Raw genomic sequence first — 20,642 nt, forward strand, 5'->3', positions numbered from 1 at the left:
GTGTGACCGGCCTGTGCTGCAGCGTCTCCTCAGCGAGGCCCTCCATCACCCCGCCTGTCGCGGGTGCCCTGGACCCCGCCCCGTGGGTCTTGTCCCCGCGCGGTCACAGCTGTGCCTGTTGAATGGCTTCCCGTCTGTCCTCCCCGGCGGACTGAGGCGTCCCCCCTGTACCCCCGCTACATCCCAGCACCAGAATAGCACTCGGCCGCAGAGTCGGGGCTCTGGTATACGATGAGTGAATGGAAGGCGAGTTGACCCCAGAGGACGAGCCCTCCTTCCCGGCGGCCGGGTTGAAAGTGCTTCCGCAGCCTGGAGCCACAGGCCTGGGCCGGGCTCCTCTGTACAGACGCCAGGGGTTGCCCTGTGGGCCCGTCCACGGCCCGTGTCTTGTACGCGGAGGCTGCCGGAGTGGTGTGTGCAGCCGCTGGGTCCGTCCCCTGCATCGGGGGCGCCCGAGAGGAGGGAGGGGAGGCTGGAGGCCGATCTCCCAGCGTGGCGAGCCTCCCCTGCCTCTCCGAGCCGGTGGTCCCCGCCGCTTTCCTTCCCCCGTCTCCTCTCTCCAGCCTCCGCAGCAGCCAGGTAGTCGCTAACGGAAGCGCCCCGTGTCTCCTAGGATTCCCGGCCGGCTGAACGACCGGAGGACGCCCCTGGGAGAACTGAACTGGATCTTCACGGCCATCACGGACACCATCGCGTGGAACGTGCTCCCTCGGGGTGAGGCGGCCCGGCCGGCCAGCTTGGGGCGGGGGCGGGGGCGGGCTCGCAGTCGGGAGGCGCCTACCCTTGCGATGAGCTAGGAGGTCTTGTCAGTGAGGAAAGCGGAGGGGCAGGAGGAGAAGGAGGAGGAGGCAAGAGCCCCCAGAGGTTTCCATGGGTCACCGCGGGTCGGGGACCATGAGCAGCAGCGGACACTCAGCCCCACCTGAGCTTTCGCTCTGACATCAGGGCGTTCGTTTCTAGGTGAATTCAGGACTCACTTTTCTTCATAAAAATTGACACAATCCAGGTTTTTTAAAACCAGATTTCTTAAAAGCTGCTACTCTAAGACTTGTATTTTTTCATTAGTGACTGGCTGGCATTTGGTGTTTGTGCTTGAATGTGTGTGTGTGTGTGTGTGTGACCCGTGGGAGATGTGCCTGTTACTCCCAACTTGCTTGTAAAAAATTCTGATGGAGGTAAATGTATGTGTTTGTCTTAAATGCTGGACATGAATCACTGAAATACCTTTTTCTGTTTTATCTGCCCTCAGATCTCTTCCAAAAGCTCTTCAGACAGGACCTGCTGGTGGCTAGTCTGTTTCGAAATTTTCTCCTGGCAGAAAGGATCATGAGGTCCTATAACTGCACCCCGGTCAGCAGCCCACGCCTGCCCCCCACTTACATGCACGCCATGTGGTAAGTGTCCCAGCCGGGCCATGCTCGACGGCGTGACGTTCTCTGAGTGGCTTGGTTTCCGTCCGTATCTATGGCAGGACGAGTTTCATGGAGTTACAGCAAACAAACAGGACTTGCCACCAGCTTAGAGACCAAGGTGGTGCTGACGAGTAGGTGAAGGCCTACGTAAAGGTCTCTGCACACGGGACGCCTGAGTCTCCTCCCAGGGCACAGGTGCCTTGGCGGGTCTTTGCAGATGGAGCAGGAGCACACATCCAGACGTGACCCATCCCGTGACCCGGGCCGGAGAGGCTGGCCCGTGAGCCTGTGACCTTGCGGGGACCAGTGCAGGGAGGGGTGACTGCGGACGGGGCTCTGAAGCGTCAGAGGGCTCCACCAGTCTGAAACCGTGGGGTCCGTGTGTGTGCGCATGTCACGGGAGCACACACGTGCGTGTACTCACGCACACGTGCGCACGGGAGAGGTTGTCAGGACCGTTGGTCATACTTTCCCCCAAATGGGGCTGTTGCTGCTTGAGCCACTAGGACAGTAGTAACAAGGGTACCATCGTGAACTGTCTTTAACTCCCGTGTTGTACCAGAAGGCATCGGTTCCCTCTGTGTCCTGGCTTCTGTCCCATGGGCAGAGTCAGGGGCAGTATGGACAGGGGGTGACCGCAGAGGAGTGGGTCCGAGCTGTGTCCGCCTGTGGGGAAACCCTAATGTAGACGCTTAGAAACAGCAGGTCACTTGTGCTGTGTTTTCACGGCCAGACTTATTTCCACTGGTGATTTTTTTTTAAATATGTGCACGACCGCTTTCCCCGGCACTGAAAACCCAGTGCTCTCATCCCAGTGTCCTCATCCACTGAAGAGAAATCAGGAAGGAATATTCTGGTCTCTGGGGGGAATCGGGGCGTGCCGTGCTGGGCACAGCAGTGGACTGTTCACGGAGAGCCGGAACACGCCTCATCTGCGCCTGCTTCCGGAGTAGCCGCGGGGAGCGCAGGCCGGGGCAGAGTCGCTGCCTGGAAGGAGGTCACGTGTGCACACAGAATGGCAAGCTGCCCTGTGGGTCGGGATTGGGAGAGTGTTCGAAACCCATCCTGGTACTTAGCCTGAATCATTAGAGTGAAGACCGATGTTTCTGGAAGTTTGGATCCTCAAACAAGCCTTCTCCATTAGGAAAAATGGTGTCTTAAAGCCTGTCTCTTTCTTCTGAACCAGGTTTTAATAAAGCATCTATTATTAAGAAAAGGGAAGAAAGGGGAAAAAAATCACATGGGGTCAGTGCCTTGTGTGGTCTTGGGAGGAAAACTGGGTAAGCTGTAGGAATGGGCACCACACCAGCTGCCTGGGGATGCAGCTTCCAGGCCACAGGGCCCCGCTGGCCAAGCGGGTTCCTCGTGAGACGGAGACGTGAGTGGGCACAAGGCACCGACGGTCAGGGACGTGGCCTGCACCCTCTTACCCTCTTCTACCCCAGCCCAGCACAGCTCCGGCAGAGCCTGTTCCTGTTAGCCTACTTTCCTCTGGCTGCAGAAGCACGTCCTGGAAGACAGGCTCAGCGGCTCGGAGTAAAAACCTTGTGGTGCGGGAGAAGACACCAGAGACCAGGACCAGAGCAGCAAGCAGATAAGACACATGGGGCCGGAGCGCCGGCAGCTGGGGCAAGAGGCGGGTGCAGACGGCCGGCCTCCACTCGTCTTCCCCGACTCCTTTCCCCAGGATGGGCCTCTTACAATGTTTCTGAACGCTGGAGTTTGTGTAAGAACTGCTTAAGGTCCAGAAGCTAGACGTGACAGCAGCACCCCATGAGCCCGCCATCACTTAAGGACACCTTTTCTTGCTGGCTCCGAAGGCTGGGAATGGGGCCCTCTCTCCTGTGAAGGTCACTCCTGTGAGTCTCGTGAAGCCAATCTGCGTGTGTATTTGCGCGTCGTGCACAGAAACGAATGACACAGCGGTCCACAGAGGCCCGGGTGAGCGTGGGGAGAGCCTCGCAGTACTGAGACAGGTGGAATGGCTGGCAGCTGTCTGCGTACACCGGGCTGGCCTCCCTTCTCGGTCTGGCCTCCCTTCGCACCTCAGGGCCCCTCTGCAGCTAGAACACACCCTGAAGACGGGTGTCACCTGCTCAGTCAGCCTCCATGGCCTCCCGTCGTGCAGAGCGCCATCTGGCCTGCCACCCCAGTCCCCGACGTTGGATTCCAGCCATGGCAGGTTGGACTCATCCCGGAGCTGGCCCGTGGCACCAGGCGCTGTCGAGGAGGCTTGACCCGACCCGGGATGGGAGGCCGCAGGCTTGGGCGGAGAGGAAGGTCGACCAGCAGTTCGGTCCCGGCGGCCCCGTTCATCCAAGCCTCCACCCCATGCAGCTCTGACGGTGGAGTGACCCTTCAGAACAGCTCTTGTCACCTGAGGGGGCCAGGCTGCTGTGTCGGCTCTAGCTATCTTACGGGCTTCCTGTCACTCCAAGGGACCTTTCCGAGAGGCAGAAGCATGAAGCGGAATTGGGTCTCCTTGAGGCGTCCGACTTCCTGGCTCCTGTCCAGCCTGTTTCCTTGAAGCACATTTTCTTCCTCATCCAGAAAAGTGAGCCTCGTTCTAGCTGCTTCTATGGAGCTTGTCACCAGACCCTCAGGTCCATTGCTGGGAGCGCAGGACGGCCCAGCCCCCTGGTGCTGGGAGTGAATTTTGTTCCCGTAGAAGTGGACGTAGACGTCAGACTGTGACGGTGCCATCCCAGGGCTCCCAGGCTCAGACAGATGTCACTCTGCGGCCTTGTGATTGTCCCCTCAGAGGAGTCCTTCCAGCAGGAGAAGCGGGAGGGGCTGGGGACACACCTCCACTCCCGGCCCCCACTTTACTCTCCAGCCTGTTCTGCTGTGCATTATGGTCTCTCCATAATGTCGTTTGAGGAACATTTTGAGGGAAAGGTTTAAGGTAAAATCTCGGGGAGGACAAGTGTAGGCACCCCTTGGCAGCCACCGTAGACATGAGGGTCAGCCTGCCTGTCTCCAGCAGCTCTGGGCCCTGGGGCGGCAGAGCCTGTGGATCGGTGGGGACTGGTGGTTTTGGTTTTACCTTCATGGCCAAAGGAACTTACTTACGTGCTTTAGACTTTCTTTTTCCTTCTCTTTTTGAGCCTGAACCTTAAGCGTATGTGTCGTGTGCTATTCCGGCGTTTCACATGAAAGCCAAGAAGCCATTTTGTCAGCTCTCCACCTGGTGGGAAGGGACAGGTGAGGCGTCTGTGGCTCCCACTGAACCCAGGCTTAGCCCGGGAAGCGCAGCTGGAAGCCAGACGCCCTCTGCTGCAATGCAGGGGAACACGGAAATCAGCCGACAAACCAAATGAACGTTACGAGAAACGCTGGCTGTTTCCCTGACAGATGCATTCTTCTGTCAGCAGCAGAAATCCTCCTGTCTGAGGAAGGATCGGGAGTATACGTTACCTGTCGCGGAACAACCGCATTTCCACACATTGAGTGGCATGGAGCACACGTGCTTATGTGTCTGGGGGGCAGGGGACTGGTCGGCTGGGGGTCTCACCAGGCTGCAAGGACCCACAGTCCCTGCCATATGAGGTCCCCCAGGCACCTCAAGCCTCCTCAGCCAGCAAGGGCACGGCAGTCCACACTTTGTGACACAGCGGCAGGGACAGCGTTGCCTTGGCCGAATTCTGTTGGAAGTCAGTTCCAGGTCCGTGCGAGGGCCCCCCCGGGAGGCAGGCATCCCCCGGCCGCCGTCAGAGCCTGTAGCAGGAGCAGCGTCTTGCTGAAGGCAGACAGCTGGAAAGTCCACGGGGATTATGCGCGGAAGGCAGGGTGTGGGCGGGTGAGAAGACGGTGTGCCGCGGTCTTTACTGAGGCAGAGGCACAAACAAGCCACAGCACATGATCAAAAGGTGCCGAATACAGAAATAATCACACCAGTAACTTACTCAGTACGTCCTGTGGGTCACGTGTTGTAAATGCTTTCCACGCGCTGAGTCGTGCCCCTCGCGACAGGGGTCATTGCCAACAGCCCCACTCTGCAGGTGAGCACGGGAGGCGCAGGCAGGGGAGAGAGTGGCCGGACGGCAGGGCCCGGCCACGACAGGCAGCACAGCCCCTGATGGCTGTGTGTGGCCTCGTCAGGACGTATGTGTCCACATACACAGGCTTCAGGACGTCAGATGGGACACGGGTAGACCCTGGGTCACGGCATCTCCATCATCTGCCAGGAAGCTCGTGCAGCACCTGGGAGTGCGTGTTGATTAGACACTGTGCTGGGGGAGTGGCCCTGTGCCCCGCCGGGTGAGGCGGGGTGGCGCGGCCTGGATTCCACTGGAAGGACCTTGTCGCCCACGTCCCTCCTATAGCCCAGGTTCAGCTCCGTCCCCTCCCGTGTTGGCATGCAGCCAGCCTCAGCTGTGGGGACAGAGCCCTGGGCCTCTCTCGTTGGAAGCAGCCGGGCATCAGCAAGCATTCTAGAGTCTGCCTTGTCCTGCTGTGTCCCGCCGGTGGACGCTGTGGAACAGCCCCACCCTGCCCCCCCACCCTCGGTCGTGGCCTGGCTGGCCTCGGGCGCCCCGGGCCCAGCCCCTGCCTGTACCATCTGCCTTACGCCCTCCAGTCCCCGCTCAGGAGGGTGATTTGGCAGGTGCTGAGGAGAAACCAAGGAACATGAGACACTGAGAAATTTTGATAAAGCCGTTTGTCAGCATTTTATTTTTTTTAAATTTTATTTATTTATCAGAGAGGGGTGGGGGGGAGAGAGTGAGCACAGGCAGGCAGAGAGGCAGGCAGAGGCAGAGGGAGAAGCAGGCTCCCTGCTGAGCAAGGAGCCCGATGTGGGACTCGATCCCAGGACGCTGGCATCATGACCTGAGCCGAAGGCAGCTGCTTAACCCACTGAGCCACCCAGGCGTCCCCGTTTGTCAGCATTTTAGCTGTGGAAGGGAGAATTGGGCCTCAACCTCGTACCTGACAGAGCAGGGGTGTGGTGAACGTACGTGTACTTGAAAGGATGTAAGCAGACTTGACGTTGTGTTTGTGAGGATGCCTTAGCCCGAGCAGATGTTTAGGTGACAAGAGCAGCCCCCAAGCTGTAGCGACAGCAGAGGCCCAGCCACATGACAGATGTTCTGCGCAGGGAGACGGGGAGCAGAGCAGCGACCCAGGGCGAGGGACCTGGGCCCCTGCGCTGTGGAGCAAAAGGCAGGCTCTCCATTTTAGAAGTCAGCAGATAGTGATTTTGTAATTTTAAGTCTGCATGTAGACTTCTTTTAAGCTTTTGAGACACCAAAAGCTATTTTTTAACAATTGAGTCATTATGATTAAGATGTTATTTGTCAAAATACAAAACTGGAGACAGAAGAAATTGTTGAGCATTTCTTTGCACAAAACAGGTATGACTGGTAAACTCCCCTAAGGTTTGGTGCCGGGACTTAGTCTCACTGGAAACGTTTCAAATGTTGTGACAAGAGCTCATTAAAATTCCAAGTTGGAAATCATTCGCACACATTCGGCTCTGTCCCGAGTTTATATAGCAGATAGGATTGTCCTTGGAACAGCCCGTGTGGGGAGGCCTTGTGCCCCTGCGAAGCTCAGGGCAGTGGGTAGCCTCACAGAGGTCATAAAAAGCCATTCTAGAAAGTATGAAATAATGCCCGGAATAATGCCCAGACACCTACTGAATGTCAGGCCCTGGGACCGGCCTGGGAAACACCTGCCCGGCCTCCCTCCTCCTGGAGCTTGGACACAGCCAAGGAGCACTCGTAAACAAAAGCCTTACTGTGGAGGGATGGGCCCTGGTCAGAAGGGGGCTGGGGGCTCGTTGACCCTAGGCCCTTAGCAGAACCTGGGAGGCTCCCGGTACCGGAGCAAGACAGCCTGCTGGGCGGCAGCTTCCCCACAAAGCTTCCGGTCCGGTCGCACCAGCCCTGCCCGGGAACACTCAGTCCTGACTCACCTCCCTGGGCTTGTAGACGTCCTAACCTGGCCAAGCAGCCCATGTCCAGCGCAAGCCTAAGTGTCTGAGCCCAAGGAGGCACAGGTGGGCCAAGCCCTGCGGCACGCTGGGTCTAGATGTGGGGACACCGAAATAATAAAAAATGAGGTGTCGCCCCAGAGGGACGGCAGCCTGGAGAAGGGGTAGTTACACCACACGTTCACGGCGAGGAAAGAGCGCCCACGGCTCACCGAACCAGAGGATCCCGGAGGATGTGATGCTGGGCCAGGTCCTGCAGGCGCGAGGAGGGGACGTGGTCGGGAGAGCGGAGGAGTGGCCCCCAGAGCAGGGCGCAGGCGTGTGGCTGTGGTTGGAACCGCGGAGAAGGAGCCTCGTGTGCTGGTGGCCAGCAGTGCGGGCCAGGAGCCAGCGGGGGGAGGGGGGCCGTGGCTGCAGAAGGCCTCAGAAGTGGCTGGGATTGAGTCCCGTGTTGGGCTGCAGTTTCCGTGGCGGCTGTGTGGCTCCATGTGCAGAGCCAGATTTCAGGGTGTTTTATCTGCTGAGATGGACGGGACCTGGTGACCAATTACATCTAGGGTACGAAGGACAGGCAGGACCAGGGGACCTTGCGAGGACTCTGCCTGGAGCGCTGCTCAGAACCACCTTCAAGAGCTTGCGCACTGGCGGTGGGCGGGCCTGGAATGGGCGCTGGATGGACCTGCCAGCGTGCGTCCAGCAGCCCCTGGAAGTGTGAAGGTTCAGGGAGTCGACAGATATGTAGGTGACCATGTGCATGGTAGCTGTTTATGGAGCACCTACTAAGCACCAGACCCTTTACCGGGCACTTAGCGTGCATTGTCTTACTAATCCTTGCCACAGCCTGGTGACCTACACTCTTCTCAGCTCAGTGCGTAAGGGAACAGGCTTGGAAGGCGGGTGTGGTGTGTCAGAGCCATTGTCCTTTCGTGGCCAAGAGGGAAGAGTTGGCATCCCCGAATTTGGGCCCCACCGTGAGCGCGGGTGGTGGAACAGGAAGCCACAGCGCCGGCAGTGCAGGACAGGTCGGAAGGGACTGTGGGTGAGTGACCCGTCGCGCCCTGTCGAGAGATGGGACGTGGCCTCCCCGGGCTGGGGTCAGGCTCTCGCACAGGCCCTCACTCCAGCAGCACACACAGCCTCCGAGTCAGTTGGGCTGGCATGGCACTGCACGGGGTCCTGGGGTGCCAGCTGCCGCCTGTGGGAGGAGACCACCGTCAGGGGCACAGACCACAGAAGGACAGCTTTTCGGGAAATGTGCCGTGAGGCGCGGAGTGGCCTGACCCCTGAAAGCACATTGTCTGTCTGGGCAGAACTCAGGGGCAGTGAGCCACGAAGGGCTTCAGGCAGCAGGAGTGTCCTTGTGTCCAGTCGGCTCTGGTGGCAAACCCTGTAGAGTCTCCGTCGGTCCTGTGGGAGCACCGATGAGAGCGCGGGGGTGGGTGAGGGCCCCCAGGAGGGCCGCCGCCCGTGCCAGGTGCTGACCTCCGCTCCAGTGCCACTCCTGATGGCGGTCGGCGCCCACAGTAAATTTTTAAAGAGCAGTCAGAAATTTATATTTTCACTTACAACTTCCTTATTTTAAAATGTAGATAGCCTGGGTGGCTCAGTCGGTTCAGTGTACAGCTCCTGATTTTGGCTCAGGTCACAATCTCAGGGTCATAGGATTGAGCCCCGTGGGGGCCCTGCGCTCAGCGGGGAGCCTGCTTGGGATTTTCTCTTCCTCTCCCTGCCCCCATGCACGTGCACATGCCTTCCTCTCTCAAAGAAAGGAACCCTAAATGTGAACGTACACATGTGCAGTGATCGCCAATACAGGACTTTCAGAAACCTTCTGGAGGTGCAAACCAAACCCGTGGGGGCCCTACTGCAGGGGCTGTGACCACGGACACCCTTGGGGTGGAGGTGGGAATTCAGGGCCTCGGTGTTCCCTGGTTCCCTGAAGCCTGGTAGCCATCAGCAGGGAGGCGTGTGTGGTGCTGCCTCCTGCCCACGTCTTGGCGTGGTGGCTCGGGCTCTCCTTCTGGGGCCTGTCCTGCTTCACTGCGCACATCCAATTGGGATCTGTTTTTAAAAGGCTTGATACCATGTCTTCCTACCCTGATACACTGAGAAATCCCATGTAAGTAAAACTACAGGCTTCCCCTCCAGACATCAGTGGTGATGGGATTCCAAGGAGGAAGAGCATGTCTGTGTAACTCACGTTTTGTCTGGAAGGGGTTTTCTGACGACGGTGCCAGCCTGATTCTGTAGCTAGAAAGTAAACATCAGTCAGTCCCGTTACATGGTGAAATTTTTACCATTAACTGACTTGGATCAGGAGCTGAATGTGAAATCAGGCTCTAGATTTCAAGGAGATGCTCGTAGGAACACGAAGAAGCGGTAATGGCCAGAAACGTCATCTGGTTGATAAGCTGCCCTTAGTGTCACTGTGGCAGTGCAGGCACCCCGGGCTTCAGCATCTGTGCCGAAGCAGCCCCGTGGTCCTGGCTCCTGGACAAGCAGCCAGCCTGCTGGCAACCCACCATGCCGGTGCCCCCACAGCTGCTTCCTAAATCGCTGCCACCACAGCATGTGGAGGCATGGGCGTTTCCAGCCAGGGCAAGTCCCTTGGGCACACAGAGAATTAGTGGTAGATAGACCCACCACCACCTGCATTAGGAGTGATCCCAGTTTCTAAAATGCTTGTCCCAAGTTCTCTGTCCAAAGTGACTGGAGTCCTAGTCCCTTGTACTGACCGGCTTTCGTGTCCGCCTGTGGCTTTCCCGTGGGGCCACCTTGGACAAGCCTTGCTCTCCGTTCACACCCAGGGGCAGCGAGAAGACCCACACAGAGGGTCTTTGCTTCCCAGGGGCACATCCATGGTGACAGTCTCGGTCCCACACACACTCACCCACACGCTGAAAATACGGTGAGCACACAGGCAGGAAGAGAGCAGAAGGACAGGCAGGAAGAGAGCAGAAGGTCAGGCTTGCTTGTTGCCCCCCTTTGCGGGTTGCCGGCCCGAGACGTTGGGTGTGAGCCCTGTTTGGCTCGGTTCCTGCATTTGCTAAGACGGTTTCTAAGTAGGTGCTGCTTCCCGGACTGTCCTGGTGCTCCAGGTGAATTTAGCTGGAAGACCTCAAGTTCTGCCATGCTGCCTTGTTGTAGGTCTCAGGAGGAGGAAACCGCCTGAGAAGGTGATCATCTCTCTTCCCTTATGAAATCTAAGTCAGAGGTCAGAAATACAGGGCGTACATACCAGGCCCGGCAATGATGTGGGGCTGCAGCCTCTCCCCTGCTGATACAGATACGCTGACTCAGCCACTGTCCCCGCCCCCCTGCCCCTGCCCCTGCCACGGATAGAGCTGGTGGTTGCCGCGCAGTTGAGTCGGCAGCACAGAGCCCCGTGGCTTCGTGCGAACAAGAGTCTCTTTCTCTTTCAATGCAACCTGAGTGTGAGCCTCTGGGCCCCGGGCCTCCGGCCGCCCCGCAGTGGCTAGCCCCACGGGCAGTGCTCATTTCTGCTGTCGCCCGGTGGCTGGGAACGCAGCAAATGTCCAGCTCACACTCCTGTCCACACAGAACGTGGAGGAACAGGTGGAAGGGCCAGGTGCAGAGGTGGGAGAGTGTGAGGCCCGGACGCTGAGGGCCGTGCTCAGGTTCTGCCAAGGTGACTGGGTGCTCACTGCTCGCGTGGGCTTACAGCAGAGCGGGTTCGGAGACAGAACGCGGAAAAGCAGTGCCCCTCGCTCTTTCTCCCCCTCCTTGTAAACAGGCCAGAGTGTGCACATTTCCAGTGAGCCCAGAGCTGAGCTCCCTCGGCTGTTGGAGAGAGCACGAGGAATGAGTAACGTGCCGTCTAGTGGCCGCCGTCCTTGGGTGCTGATGGAGAGGTTGCACTGTGAGCCGCGGGAGGAAGGGAACAAGCCGAGCCGAAATTGAGGCTAAGCAAAAGTAATCTGCATTTGCACTTGGCTTCAGGCAGGGGTGCTGGTGGCGGGTGCTCCGTGCTGGTGGCGGGTGCTCCATGCTGGCGCCTGTGCAGTTTTTGATGTGAAGCCATCAGGGACGCATCCTCCTTACTTTCGATTTCTGCAGGTCCTCAAAGCTCGCCTCTCTCCACAGTAAAAACCTGTGCTTTCTGTTCCCATTGAGGGCGCCTTTCCCGCAGAGCCATTGTGCAGATGGAGGCCGCGTGCTCTTGGAAGGCGCCCCCGCCAGCCCCCTCCTTGGGCGGCTGCCATCCGAGGCCCGTTTCCTGAAAACCCGAGCTCTTGCCTGCACGGCACGTTTTCCGGGCAGTGACTCATCGAGCAGCCCACAGCGCAGGGAGCCTCTGCTCCACACCGCTCGGATCGGATCAGCTGGCCAGGCTGTCGCTGCACCCCTCCCGCCGCAGTGCAGCCCCTTCACGGGCTGTAGGAGGTGCGAACGCAGACACCCTCCCAGGTTGGCGCTTGCTGGGGCGCCAGAGCGGGCGGAGCCCAGCACCCCACCGCCAGGGCCTCAGACTTCCAAGGACTCACGTTCCCACTCCCCCTGAGTGAGAACCCGAATTAAGACTCCAGGTTCATTTTGATCTTACCCTAGAAAATACAGCCGATTTTAGACAACTGATGAGATGCTGGCGGAGAGCACCAGTCTTGTGCTGCTGGGCTTTCGTGGAGCTCAGTTCTCCTGAGCAGGCCCTTTCCCCTCATAAGTGGCAGGAGCCAGAGGCCTGAAGAGGATCACCGGCCTGCAGCAGCTCCACATGCTCTGGCCATCACCTTTGACCGTCAGGTGTCCCTAGGTCTTCAGTGTTCTCCTGAGTGCTGCCATGTTCAGCACCATGGGCCAAGTCCCTTTTCTCTTGCACTCAGACAGCTGTGTCCATCTGTCCATGGCCCAGAACAGCTTCTCTGCCTTGCTCCCAGCGAGCTCAGTGGCTCCCCTGTCCCAGGGCTCCCAACCATGTTCGCAACCCCCAGAGTCCCTGTGAACAAAGGAAACGTCCTGGGCTGCTTGATGACTCAGTCCCTGAGGGAGGGACCAGCCCTCGCCTCTGGAGCTGTCAGGCCAGCCGGAGCTGATGCAGAGCACGCTCTCGGGGAGGGCTGGCGCCCCCGTCGGCCCTGATGGGGCTCCATGGGCTTTCACTCTTTGGAGGGACTGGGGGAAGGGGGGCATCAGGAGACTGCCTGGCGGCTTCTCCCAGTGCAGCCTGTATCCCCCAATATTCTGTCCAGAACACCCAGCCGGGACCATGGACAGCTGCCAGCGACACCCAGCCAGGACCACGGACAGCTGCCAGGGAGAGGAACGCATTTTCCCTGCCGGCTGCTTCTTGCCTCTCGGTCTTGCGGAGCTGGGGCTGCGAGGACATGTCACCGGCTCTCCTCCCCACCAGGGTCTGTTCGCAGGCGCACCCACGGCCGTTGTAGCTGACCGCCGGGGCCCGGAGCCAGGCTTCGCAGCCAGTGCCCTGGACATCCCCCCCACGCCCAGCTTGTGCACACTTCCATCCACCTCTTGACGTTCAGTTTTTATTAAAGTCCAGGATGTTTGTAGAGTTTAATTGCAGTAGTTGACTCTGCTTCTGTGTGACGAAGAGCCGGTATCTCCCTCCGTGCTGCTGAAGAACCGCGTCGCCTGCAGCCTGGGTACTTACTGACCATACGGGAACCAGTTATCGCCTGTTCTTTGAGGCACTTTTGATTACGCGCTGATTGCCTCTTAATTAGGTTGGTGGGGGAAGGGCGCCCTTGTTCAGAGGGTCTGGGCGGGACAGCCGGACTGCATTCCGTGTACCTCAGTAGTGACAGAGAGCCCCATAGGCTTTCGTTTGTCTTCCACGTTTCCTGTGTTTTTGGCTGTTGACATTTTTCATTCCCGGTGGTCGTCTCCGGGGATGAGCCACTTGTCTCATAATCCTGCCTCTCGGGAACTTCCCTGGGAGGAGAGGTGGCCGTGCTGAAAGCCGGATACATACGCTGATCCCCATTTTGTCTCCATGAGCAAGGGAAGGGGCAGAGTAGGGGCGAAGGAACCGCCGTGTCCACGACTTCCATCTGTGGCTGTAAAGAAAGGGAGGTGTCATTGCATCAGTTTAGAACTAACATTGAATGCCGTGAGCATTCCCTCCCATCAGTGCCCCCGCCAGCGTGCCTGCTACCCCAGGTCTCCCAGGCACCCTGCAAGCGGGCACGATTGTTACCCCTTACAGATGGGGAAGTGCACTCCGGGGAGCCAGACCCCAGAGCCAGGCCAGCAGGTGCATTCGCCATTTTGTACATGTTAGGAGCCGGGTCCTGATGCCTTGAGAAGGTGGAGGCGAGGTGGCCAGGGTCACACATAGGAGAGACTTGCTGTCCCCTCAAACAAGTCTGCCTGCCGCATCCCTGAGTGGCGCGTGCTGGCAGAGGTCTGGGGCTCTGTGCTGGGGAGGGTGGGGGCACAGGCCAGTCCTGACTCTGGGCAGGACAGGGCGCTGCGCAGGATGGGGGTCCACAGACAGACCCACCTTCTCCTGGTGCCATACTGGCCATTCCTGATGAAGCACGTGGAGTGTTTGTGTGTGCTACTGCCACTGTCCACCAGCGATGCCACGGCTGCTCTGTGGGTGTGGACAGGCTCTCGCAATCCAGTGTGGGGCTGAAACTACAGTGCAGAGTGAGGCGAGCCCCTTTATTTTTCCCAAGCTTTTGTGTAAATTTGAAGAGAAACGATGTTAACAAACAGTAGCTCTAGCGGGCTGCCAGACGTCTTCCTGCTTCTCCTGAGGACCCATGGCCATGGCTGTGCCCAAACTCAGCCGGGGCCCCTCCCGGAGAAGCAGTCGGTGAGGTGGGTGTCCCTCTGTTCTCTCGCAGGCAAGCCTGGGACCTCGCCGTCGACATCTGCCTCTCGCAGCTGCCCACCATCATCGAGGAAGGCACCGCATTTCGGGTGAGTCCTACAAAGGGCATCTTGTGGTCCACCGGGGGATGGGGGGGCTCCGTCCCTGGGCACCTGGTCCGCAGAACCCCCAGATGCTGTGTTGTCAGATTTCCTTCGCCTGCCTGGGAAAAGGTGCAGTTAGCAGAAATTTGAAAGATTACATCAACCAGGGGTTCAAGATTTTGAATGGCAAGCTCTCAAGAGATGTCATCTTTTAAAATGATGTTCTTGTCAGTCTGCTTTCCTTAATGCACGCTCCCTGACCCTGAGTTCCAGGCTCTGCCTTTTAACTGGAACGGATTATGGTTTTCCCTAGACTCCTGACCGGAGCCTGAGGGTGTAAAGCTCAGCCCTGCGGGAACATCTGGTCCCCAGGCCACCCAGTCAGGGGACTGACTCACCAGGGGTCGCACAGCCCTCACCAAGAGCCCCCCTTGCCCCGACGGCTGCACGGCCTCTGTGTCTTCATTCAGGACTCACGTATGGAGTCTGAGCACGTGTGCCCCAGACCCAGCTGCCCCCTCGAGAGCCCTGAGGAAGGAGGAGGGTCACTCACATCTGTGCACATGCTTCCTTTGACCCCCAAGGCAGGGAGGCTTCCAGGTTTGGGAGGGCCAGGGCAGCGGAGTGAAGTGGCCTAGGCCGTGGAGGGTTGGGCAGAGGGTCGGAGCCGCTGGCCTTCTCTCCCCACACCTTCGTCTCTGACCCCGCCCAAGACTACCGGGGCAAGCTCGCTGCCTGGTGCCTCAGTTTCCTCGTGTTCCAGGGGAGTTGGGCTGGTGTGCCAGTGATGGGGCACAGGAGGACTAAAGGAGTTGATGCAGGCCGAGTGCTCACATCAGGCGTGGAGGGTGCACGTATGTGTGCACATGTGTGAAGTGTGTCTGTGTGGGGTGTCTATGTACACGTGTGTGTGTGTGCGTGCATATCTGTGTGGGACGCGTGTGGACACGTAACTGCTCAGATGATCCTGATGCCCCCAGTGGAGGCGATGAGCCAAGAGGCCTCCCTCTCTTTCTCTCCTGTCTCCTCCTCCGTGTTCCTTGGCATTTTTCACATCTCACGTTCTGAAAACTTGCAGACTACAAACTCCCATGAGAGGACCGCACAGTGGGCACCTGTGTGCCCGCCGCCCGGCCCTGCCATCGACAGGTGCGGCACGTGCTGGAGCACATCCATCCCTCCCTCCAGCTGCCTTTTTGGTTTTGTTGGTTTGTTTGTTTTTTTAACGTGCTCACAAGTTACCCCGCAGACTGCCCTGCATTTTAAACCCTGAAGAGGGAGCTGGCAGAGCCTTCACCCGACCCGCACCAGTGTGCTTGGCGTCCGCTGAGGGTGGCCTTCCCGCTGGAGCTAAGCACTGAGGCGGGGATCAGGCTGGAGCAGTCGCGGGACTCCGTGGGGACAATGGAGGCCACCGCAGCTGGGTGGCCCTCCCCAGTGCCTCAGCTCACCAGTGGAGGTCAGGGCCAGTCGCTGCAAGCACGTTTGGAAAAGCTCATTTGGTTTTGGCTTTTTCTACGGTGTATGGTTTTACTTTGCACCCTTAGGGGGTCAGAGTTATACACTGGCGTGGCGAACGGCACAGGCTCCGTATTGTTACCCTCCGCTCCAGCGCCAGGTGTGTCTCCGAGGAGCTCGCTACCTCGTCTCTAGTCCGCTGGAGCCCGTGTTCTGCATGTGGGAGTCATTTCCCCCAAACTGTGACCGGGGGGGGACTGATGGAGACCGCGTGCTAGCGTTGTTATTTTGTTTTCACTTTTTCGGGAGCAGAACGTACATAGAGAAAATTGCACACCGTAAATGTGCAGCTTGAGGAGTTTTTATCAGATGAACACACTTGAGTAACCAGGCACCCAAATCAGGCGGCCACTTGTTAGAAGCCCCCAGAAGCCCCTTCCTGCTGCTTCCACTGCTTTCCCCGAGGAACTGCTTTCCTGTCTGCTTTTGTGCACTTGGATAATAGAATCCTGTGGGACGTAGCCTTTGCGTCTGACTGCTTTCACTCGACAATACGTCTGCCCCCGTGACTGCAGCTCTCACCGCGGCGTGGGGCTCTCCAGAGGCCACGTGCCCCGCTCTGGCCAGAAGACACTGCGTCACCACCTTGCCGTCCTCACAGGTGGTGCCGGCTGGGCCAAGCCGAGTCGCTGGAGCCCGAGGCAAGGGAGAAATCAGTAATTCTGAGGCTGTTTTCATTTGAAATTTTGATATTTTGTTCATTATGGGTTTTCACTATTTTTAAAATATTGCCTTCAAGTGTTTTTTAGTCTCAATTACTGAGTTTTTTGGTGCCCCCTTAAATTTTGTTCTTGAGGTGAATGCTTCCCTTACTGCAGCCTGGCCCAGCCTTGCCCGGGCGCGGCTCACTTCTCCTTAGTTAATTAATTTCTTATGAGGGAGTGAAATTCCCAGTCGCCAGACACGCGTGTGGTCGGCTTCAGTACGTGCCGGCAGACGGCGTTCCGAAGTGCCTGGATCCGTTCACGCTCCTACCTGCAGCTCGTGTTTCGGTCACCTGACATCCTCATAAAGACTCGACGTGTTCTACCCTTTTCTCCCGTTTGGCTGTTCCGGCTTACTGGGAGGAGGCGTCCCACCGAGGTTGCATCTTGTATCTCCCTGACGGTCAGCCCTGTCGGGCGCCATTTTGCGTTCTCATTGGCCATTGGAATAGCCTCTTCTGTGACCTGCCTGATCAAGTCTTTTGATTTTTCCTTTACGTTCGGTGTTGCCTACTGACTTGTAGTGACTGCGTGTATCTCCCGAATACAAAGCCCTTGTCACTCATGGTGAATGTGTTTCCTTTTTTTTTTTAACTTGTCTGTATTTTCACTTCTTCCGTGTTTTTTTTTTTTCCTTGAACAGAAGCTTCTTGTTTTAACACAATCCCATTTGCCAGTTTTTCCCTTTTGCTTAAGACTTTCAGCTTCCTGTTTAAGGAATGTTTACTTTGAGATGAACACCCTGAGACGGTGTCTTCCTCTTTGTCTTCCGGAGGCTGGATTGTTTTATTTTACCCTCAGACCTGCAGTTCGTCTGGGATTTACTCATGTGGATGGCGTGAGGTAGGGCTCGAGGTGCGCATTCCCACACACAGATGTTCTGTTTGCCTGGTGCTGTTTACCCTGAATCAGGTCTTCGTGGGGGCGCTTCTGGGTTCTCTGCTCTGCCCCGTGGGTCACTTTGTCCTTGCACAGGTATTGAGTGTGCTCGATCACGAAAACAGCTTCGACAGGGATTACCCAGACCCGTCGGCGGGCTGGGGGCGTCTCTGCAGTGTTGAGTCCCCCCGCCGCCCCGTCAGCATGACCGCACACGGTATCTTCCGGAATTCCCTTTACGGGTTTTCTGTGTATACATAGGGCTTATAGGTGATTTTATAGGCTATATAGGTGCAGCAGCTTTACTAGATTCATGACTTTGTTCTAATACTTTCCCTGTAAATTACTGGCTTTGTCTTAAAACCTCCCTGTCAGACCCCAAAACAAAGCCCAGTATGTGTGTCACTTTCCCAAGGTCAGCGGCTGGAGGACGGATTCTAGTCAGCAGCGGCAAGGCGCCCGATGAGAGTCAGCATTTGCCGGCATAGGGAGAGGGGAGGAGCCTTTGCACGTAGTGGGAAGCGTGGATAGTGGACTTTCTTGAGGGGCTTAAAGAGCCTTCTGCAGGGGGCCGGAGTCCGAACGCCGTGACAACCGCGGTTTTCCTTTGTCTCCTCTTTTAAGTGCTGAGGTCCCCGCGAGGAGCGAGTCGGTCCCCGCATGCTCAGGAAGGCACCAGGCAGTGTAGGTGTGTCTGGACTCGGACGGCAGGTGGGAAGAAGAGGGAGGTCGCGGAGATTAACCACTTCCTCTCCCACAGCAATGACAGCAAAAGGCCTTCTGGGTCCCCCGTGGTCCAGTGTGGCTCTTCGTGCCCATCACCCCACCCCCCACTTTCCGCCCTTTCCCCTTGTGCCTGTTTTCAGGCCGCTGGGCCATCTGACCCGTGGCCTGACCGCGGAGCAGCCCGCTTGGCCTCAGAATTGTCCTGGGAGGCCGTGGACACACGGCCCAGTGACAGAGCCTCCGCCCAGGTCTGTGTGAGCTGTCCTCCAGAGCGCCCCTCTCTGGGCTCCGATTTCCCCAAAATCACAGAGCTCAGATGCGGTGGAGGTGATCTTGGAGGTCTGGCCCAGAACCCCGGCTCCGAGCCACCGTTAGATGCACGTGGGGCCGCTCTCACAGTGTTCTGTGGAGTGTTTATGAAACGCTGAGCCCCGCCTGTGTTGGGGCCGCCCTCGTCTGTCCGCTTCCCCACACTGTAAGGAGCACGGCAAGCCTCGCTGTGTGTCTTGGTGGCAGAGGCTCTCCCTTTGACAGTTTCGGGTGAAGAGGAGGAATGCTTGTTCTCTTGCGTGGAACCGTGTTTCCAGCCAGAAGCAGCATGCGAACAAACGTGATTCAGAAACTAACTCGGAAGGAAGGGGAAGAGCCAGAATGATGTGAATGGCCTACGCGGCCCCCGGGGACCGGCGGTCTCCCCCGTGTGGGGAGGGAGAGCTTAACAAGGCCGCTGTTTTTAATCAATTTGTGATTAATTCACACTAAAAACAGGAAAGCCGGTTTGGGGCTCCATCCCAGTTCGCAGGCCTTCCGCCCAGGTTTGGTTCAGGGCTGGGGGCATCTCTGCAGTGTTGAGTCCCCCCGGGAGCACGGGTGCACCAGGGCGGAGCGGATTCGGAACTGCGGGTCCCTAACTAGCACTCCCTGCTGTCCCACAGCACAGTCCGTTCTTCGCGGAGCAGCTGACCGCCTTCCAGGTGTGGCTCACGATGGGCGTGGAGAACCGGAGCCCGCCCGAGCAGCTTCCCATCGTCCTGCAGGTGAGCGGCTTCCAGCGGGGCGGCCGGAGCCCGGGGTGTGCGGGTGCGCGAGGCCCGTGGCTGTGCCCTCAGCCAAGTGGCTCTCAGGGCACATCAGTCAGATCCCTCAGAAGTCGCCGGGTCCCCCTGCGGACTTACTCCAGAAGGGCCTTTCTGGGGACGTCTGAGTCCCCTCCCCACTGTCACCTGGATACTGATTTGGGTTGTTGCCACAGGGACCACGGACGCTGGGGCGAATGTGCTCCGTGCCGTCGGGCTCTTCTGTTTGGAAGGGCATGAGCTGCAAGACCCCCAGGGGAAGAGCCAGAAGCCGTGAGCACATCACAGACGGCCCTCGTGGCCCCTCGCCAGGCGCCCGTGGACTGCGGGAAGCCCGGACCCAAAGCCCCATCCTCCCTTGCATGGAGGCACGTGCCAGCCCCTCGCGTGGCCTGTGTCCATGCTCACGGAGGCCGTGGCCCACTAGTGGCTGGGAAGCTCAGGGTTGTGGCTCTCATTCGGCTGATTTATTTGGCAGAAGAGGTCAGACGGGAGAGGGTGGCAGAGTACCAGGTTCCTCCCAGGCGGGAAGAGGAGAACGTTTCCCCAGAGTGTCGCTGAGGCTATGTCTGTGGGGGAGGCACGGTCCACCGCCTGGGGGTCCGCCGCACCGCAGGCCCCGGAGACCATTTGCTGGCCACAGAACCGAGGTTTCACCGGGTCCAGGCCTGTGCGCCGGGGCCCTCAGATGGCAGAGGGGGCTGGGGGGCTGGGTGCTGGACGTGTGGTAGGCATGCCGCAGGGACGAGCAGGGGTCCGGAGTAGCCGCGGGACCTGTCTTGGCTCCGTGGGTACTATGTCTGAGCGTAGAGATCGCTAGCTTCCAGATTACTCAGGACTACCCCGAGTTCGCAGCCTGAGCTGTAAACAAACACGTTTTCGAAGCCAAAACAAGTAAGAAGAGAATCTGTCGTAAGGACGAGACACAGCTGACGGTGTGGTGGCCGCCAGCACTCCCTCCCTCGGCGCGTGGCTGGCTGTGAACGGGCACATTTCCAGCAGTGGCCGTGGCACAGGTGGGACACACTGGGCTCCAGCCCTCCTGGGTTACCAGCACGTTCACCGGTGAGGGTCCCACTGACCTGCCTGTGATTTCCACGGGGCGGCCGAGTGACATTGTCCTTTCCAAAGCGGGGATGTGATGCCGAGCCCCGGGGGTCAGATCTGGCTTCGGCAAACAGGCCTGCTGCGCGTGGAGCAAAATGTTCCCTTTACGATCCACACTCCCTTGGGGAAAGAGAGGCCTCGACAGAGCCAACTTGCCGGTGCTGAAGGGAGGGGCAGCGCTCAGCATGAACGGAGGGGAGACGCTGTGTGTGATCCCTCAAGCAGCCGGAAGCAGCGGGCTCTGCGTCATCCTGGCAGGCGGTCTCCTGGGCTGTGCCCGGCCGGATCGATGCGGGAACCTTTCCTTAACAAGCAGGGAAGGACGGAGCACAGACGGCACCGGCTTGGCGTGCTGGAGCCCGTGGGGTCGGCCTCCTCCTCATTA

At 58.5% G+C, this 20,642-nt stretch overlaps 1 protein-coding gene across 7 annotated transcripts in view; it reads left to right on the plus strand.

Annotated features, from left to right (window-relative positions):
* RPTOR (regulatory associated protein of MTOR complex 1) overlaps positions 1-20,642 on the plus strand; it is a 306,996-nt gene that overhangs the window by 201,890 nt on the left and 84,464 nt on the right. For all 7 annotated transcript variants that reach the window (XM_032322464.1, XM_032322470.1, XM_032322466.1 and 4 more), the window contains 4 exons: positions 614-714; positions 1,250-1,394; positions 14,178-14,253; positions 19,010-19,111. In XM_032322464.1, the coding sequence (XP_032178355.1) occupies positions 614-714; positions 1,250-1,394; positions 14,178-14,253; positions 19,010-19,111 (424 nt within the window). The remainder of the gene's footprint in view (positions 1-613; positions 715-1,249; positions 1,395-14,177; positions 14,254-19,009; positions 19,112-20,642) is intronic.

Source organism: Mustela erminea, chromosome 18 (assembly GCF_009829155.1).
Source record: "Mustela erminea isolate mMusErm1 chromosome 18, mMusErm1.Pri, whole genome shotgun sequence".
Taxonomy (NCBI): domain Eukaryota; kingdom Metazoa; phylum Chordata; class Mammalia; order Carnivora; family Mustelidae; genus Mustela; species Mustela erminea.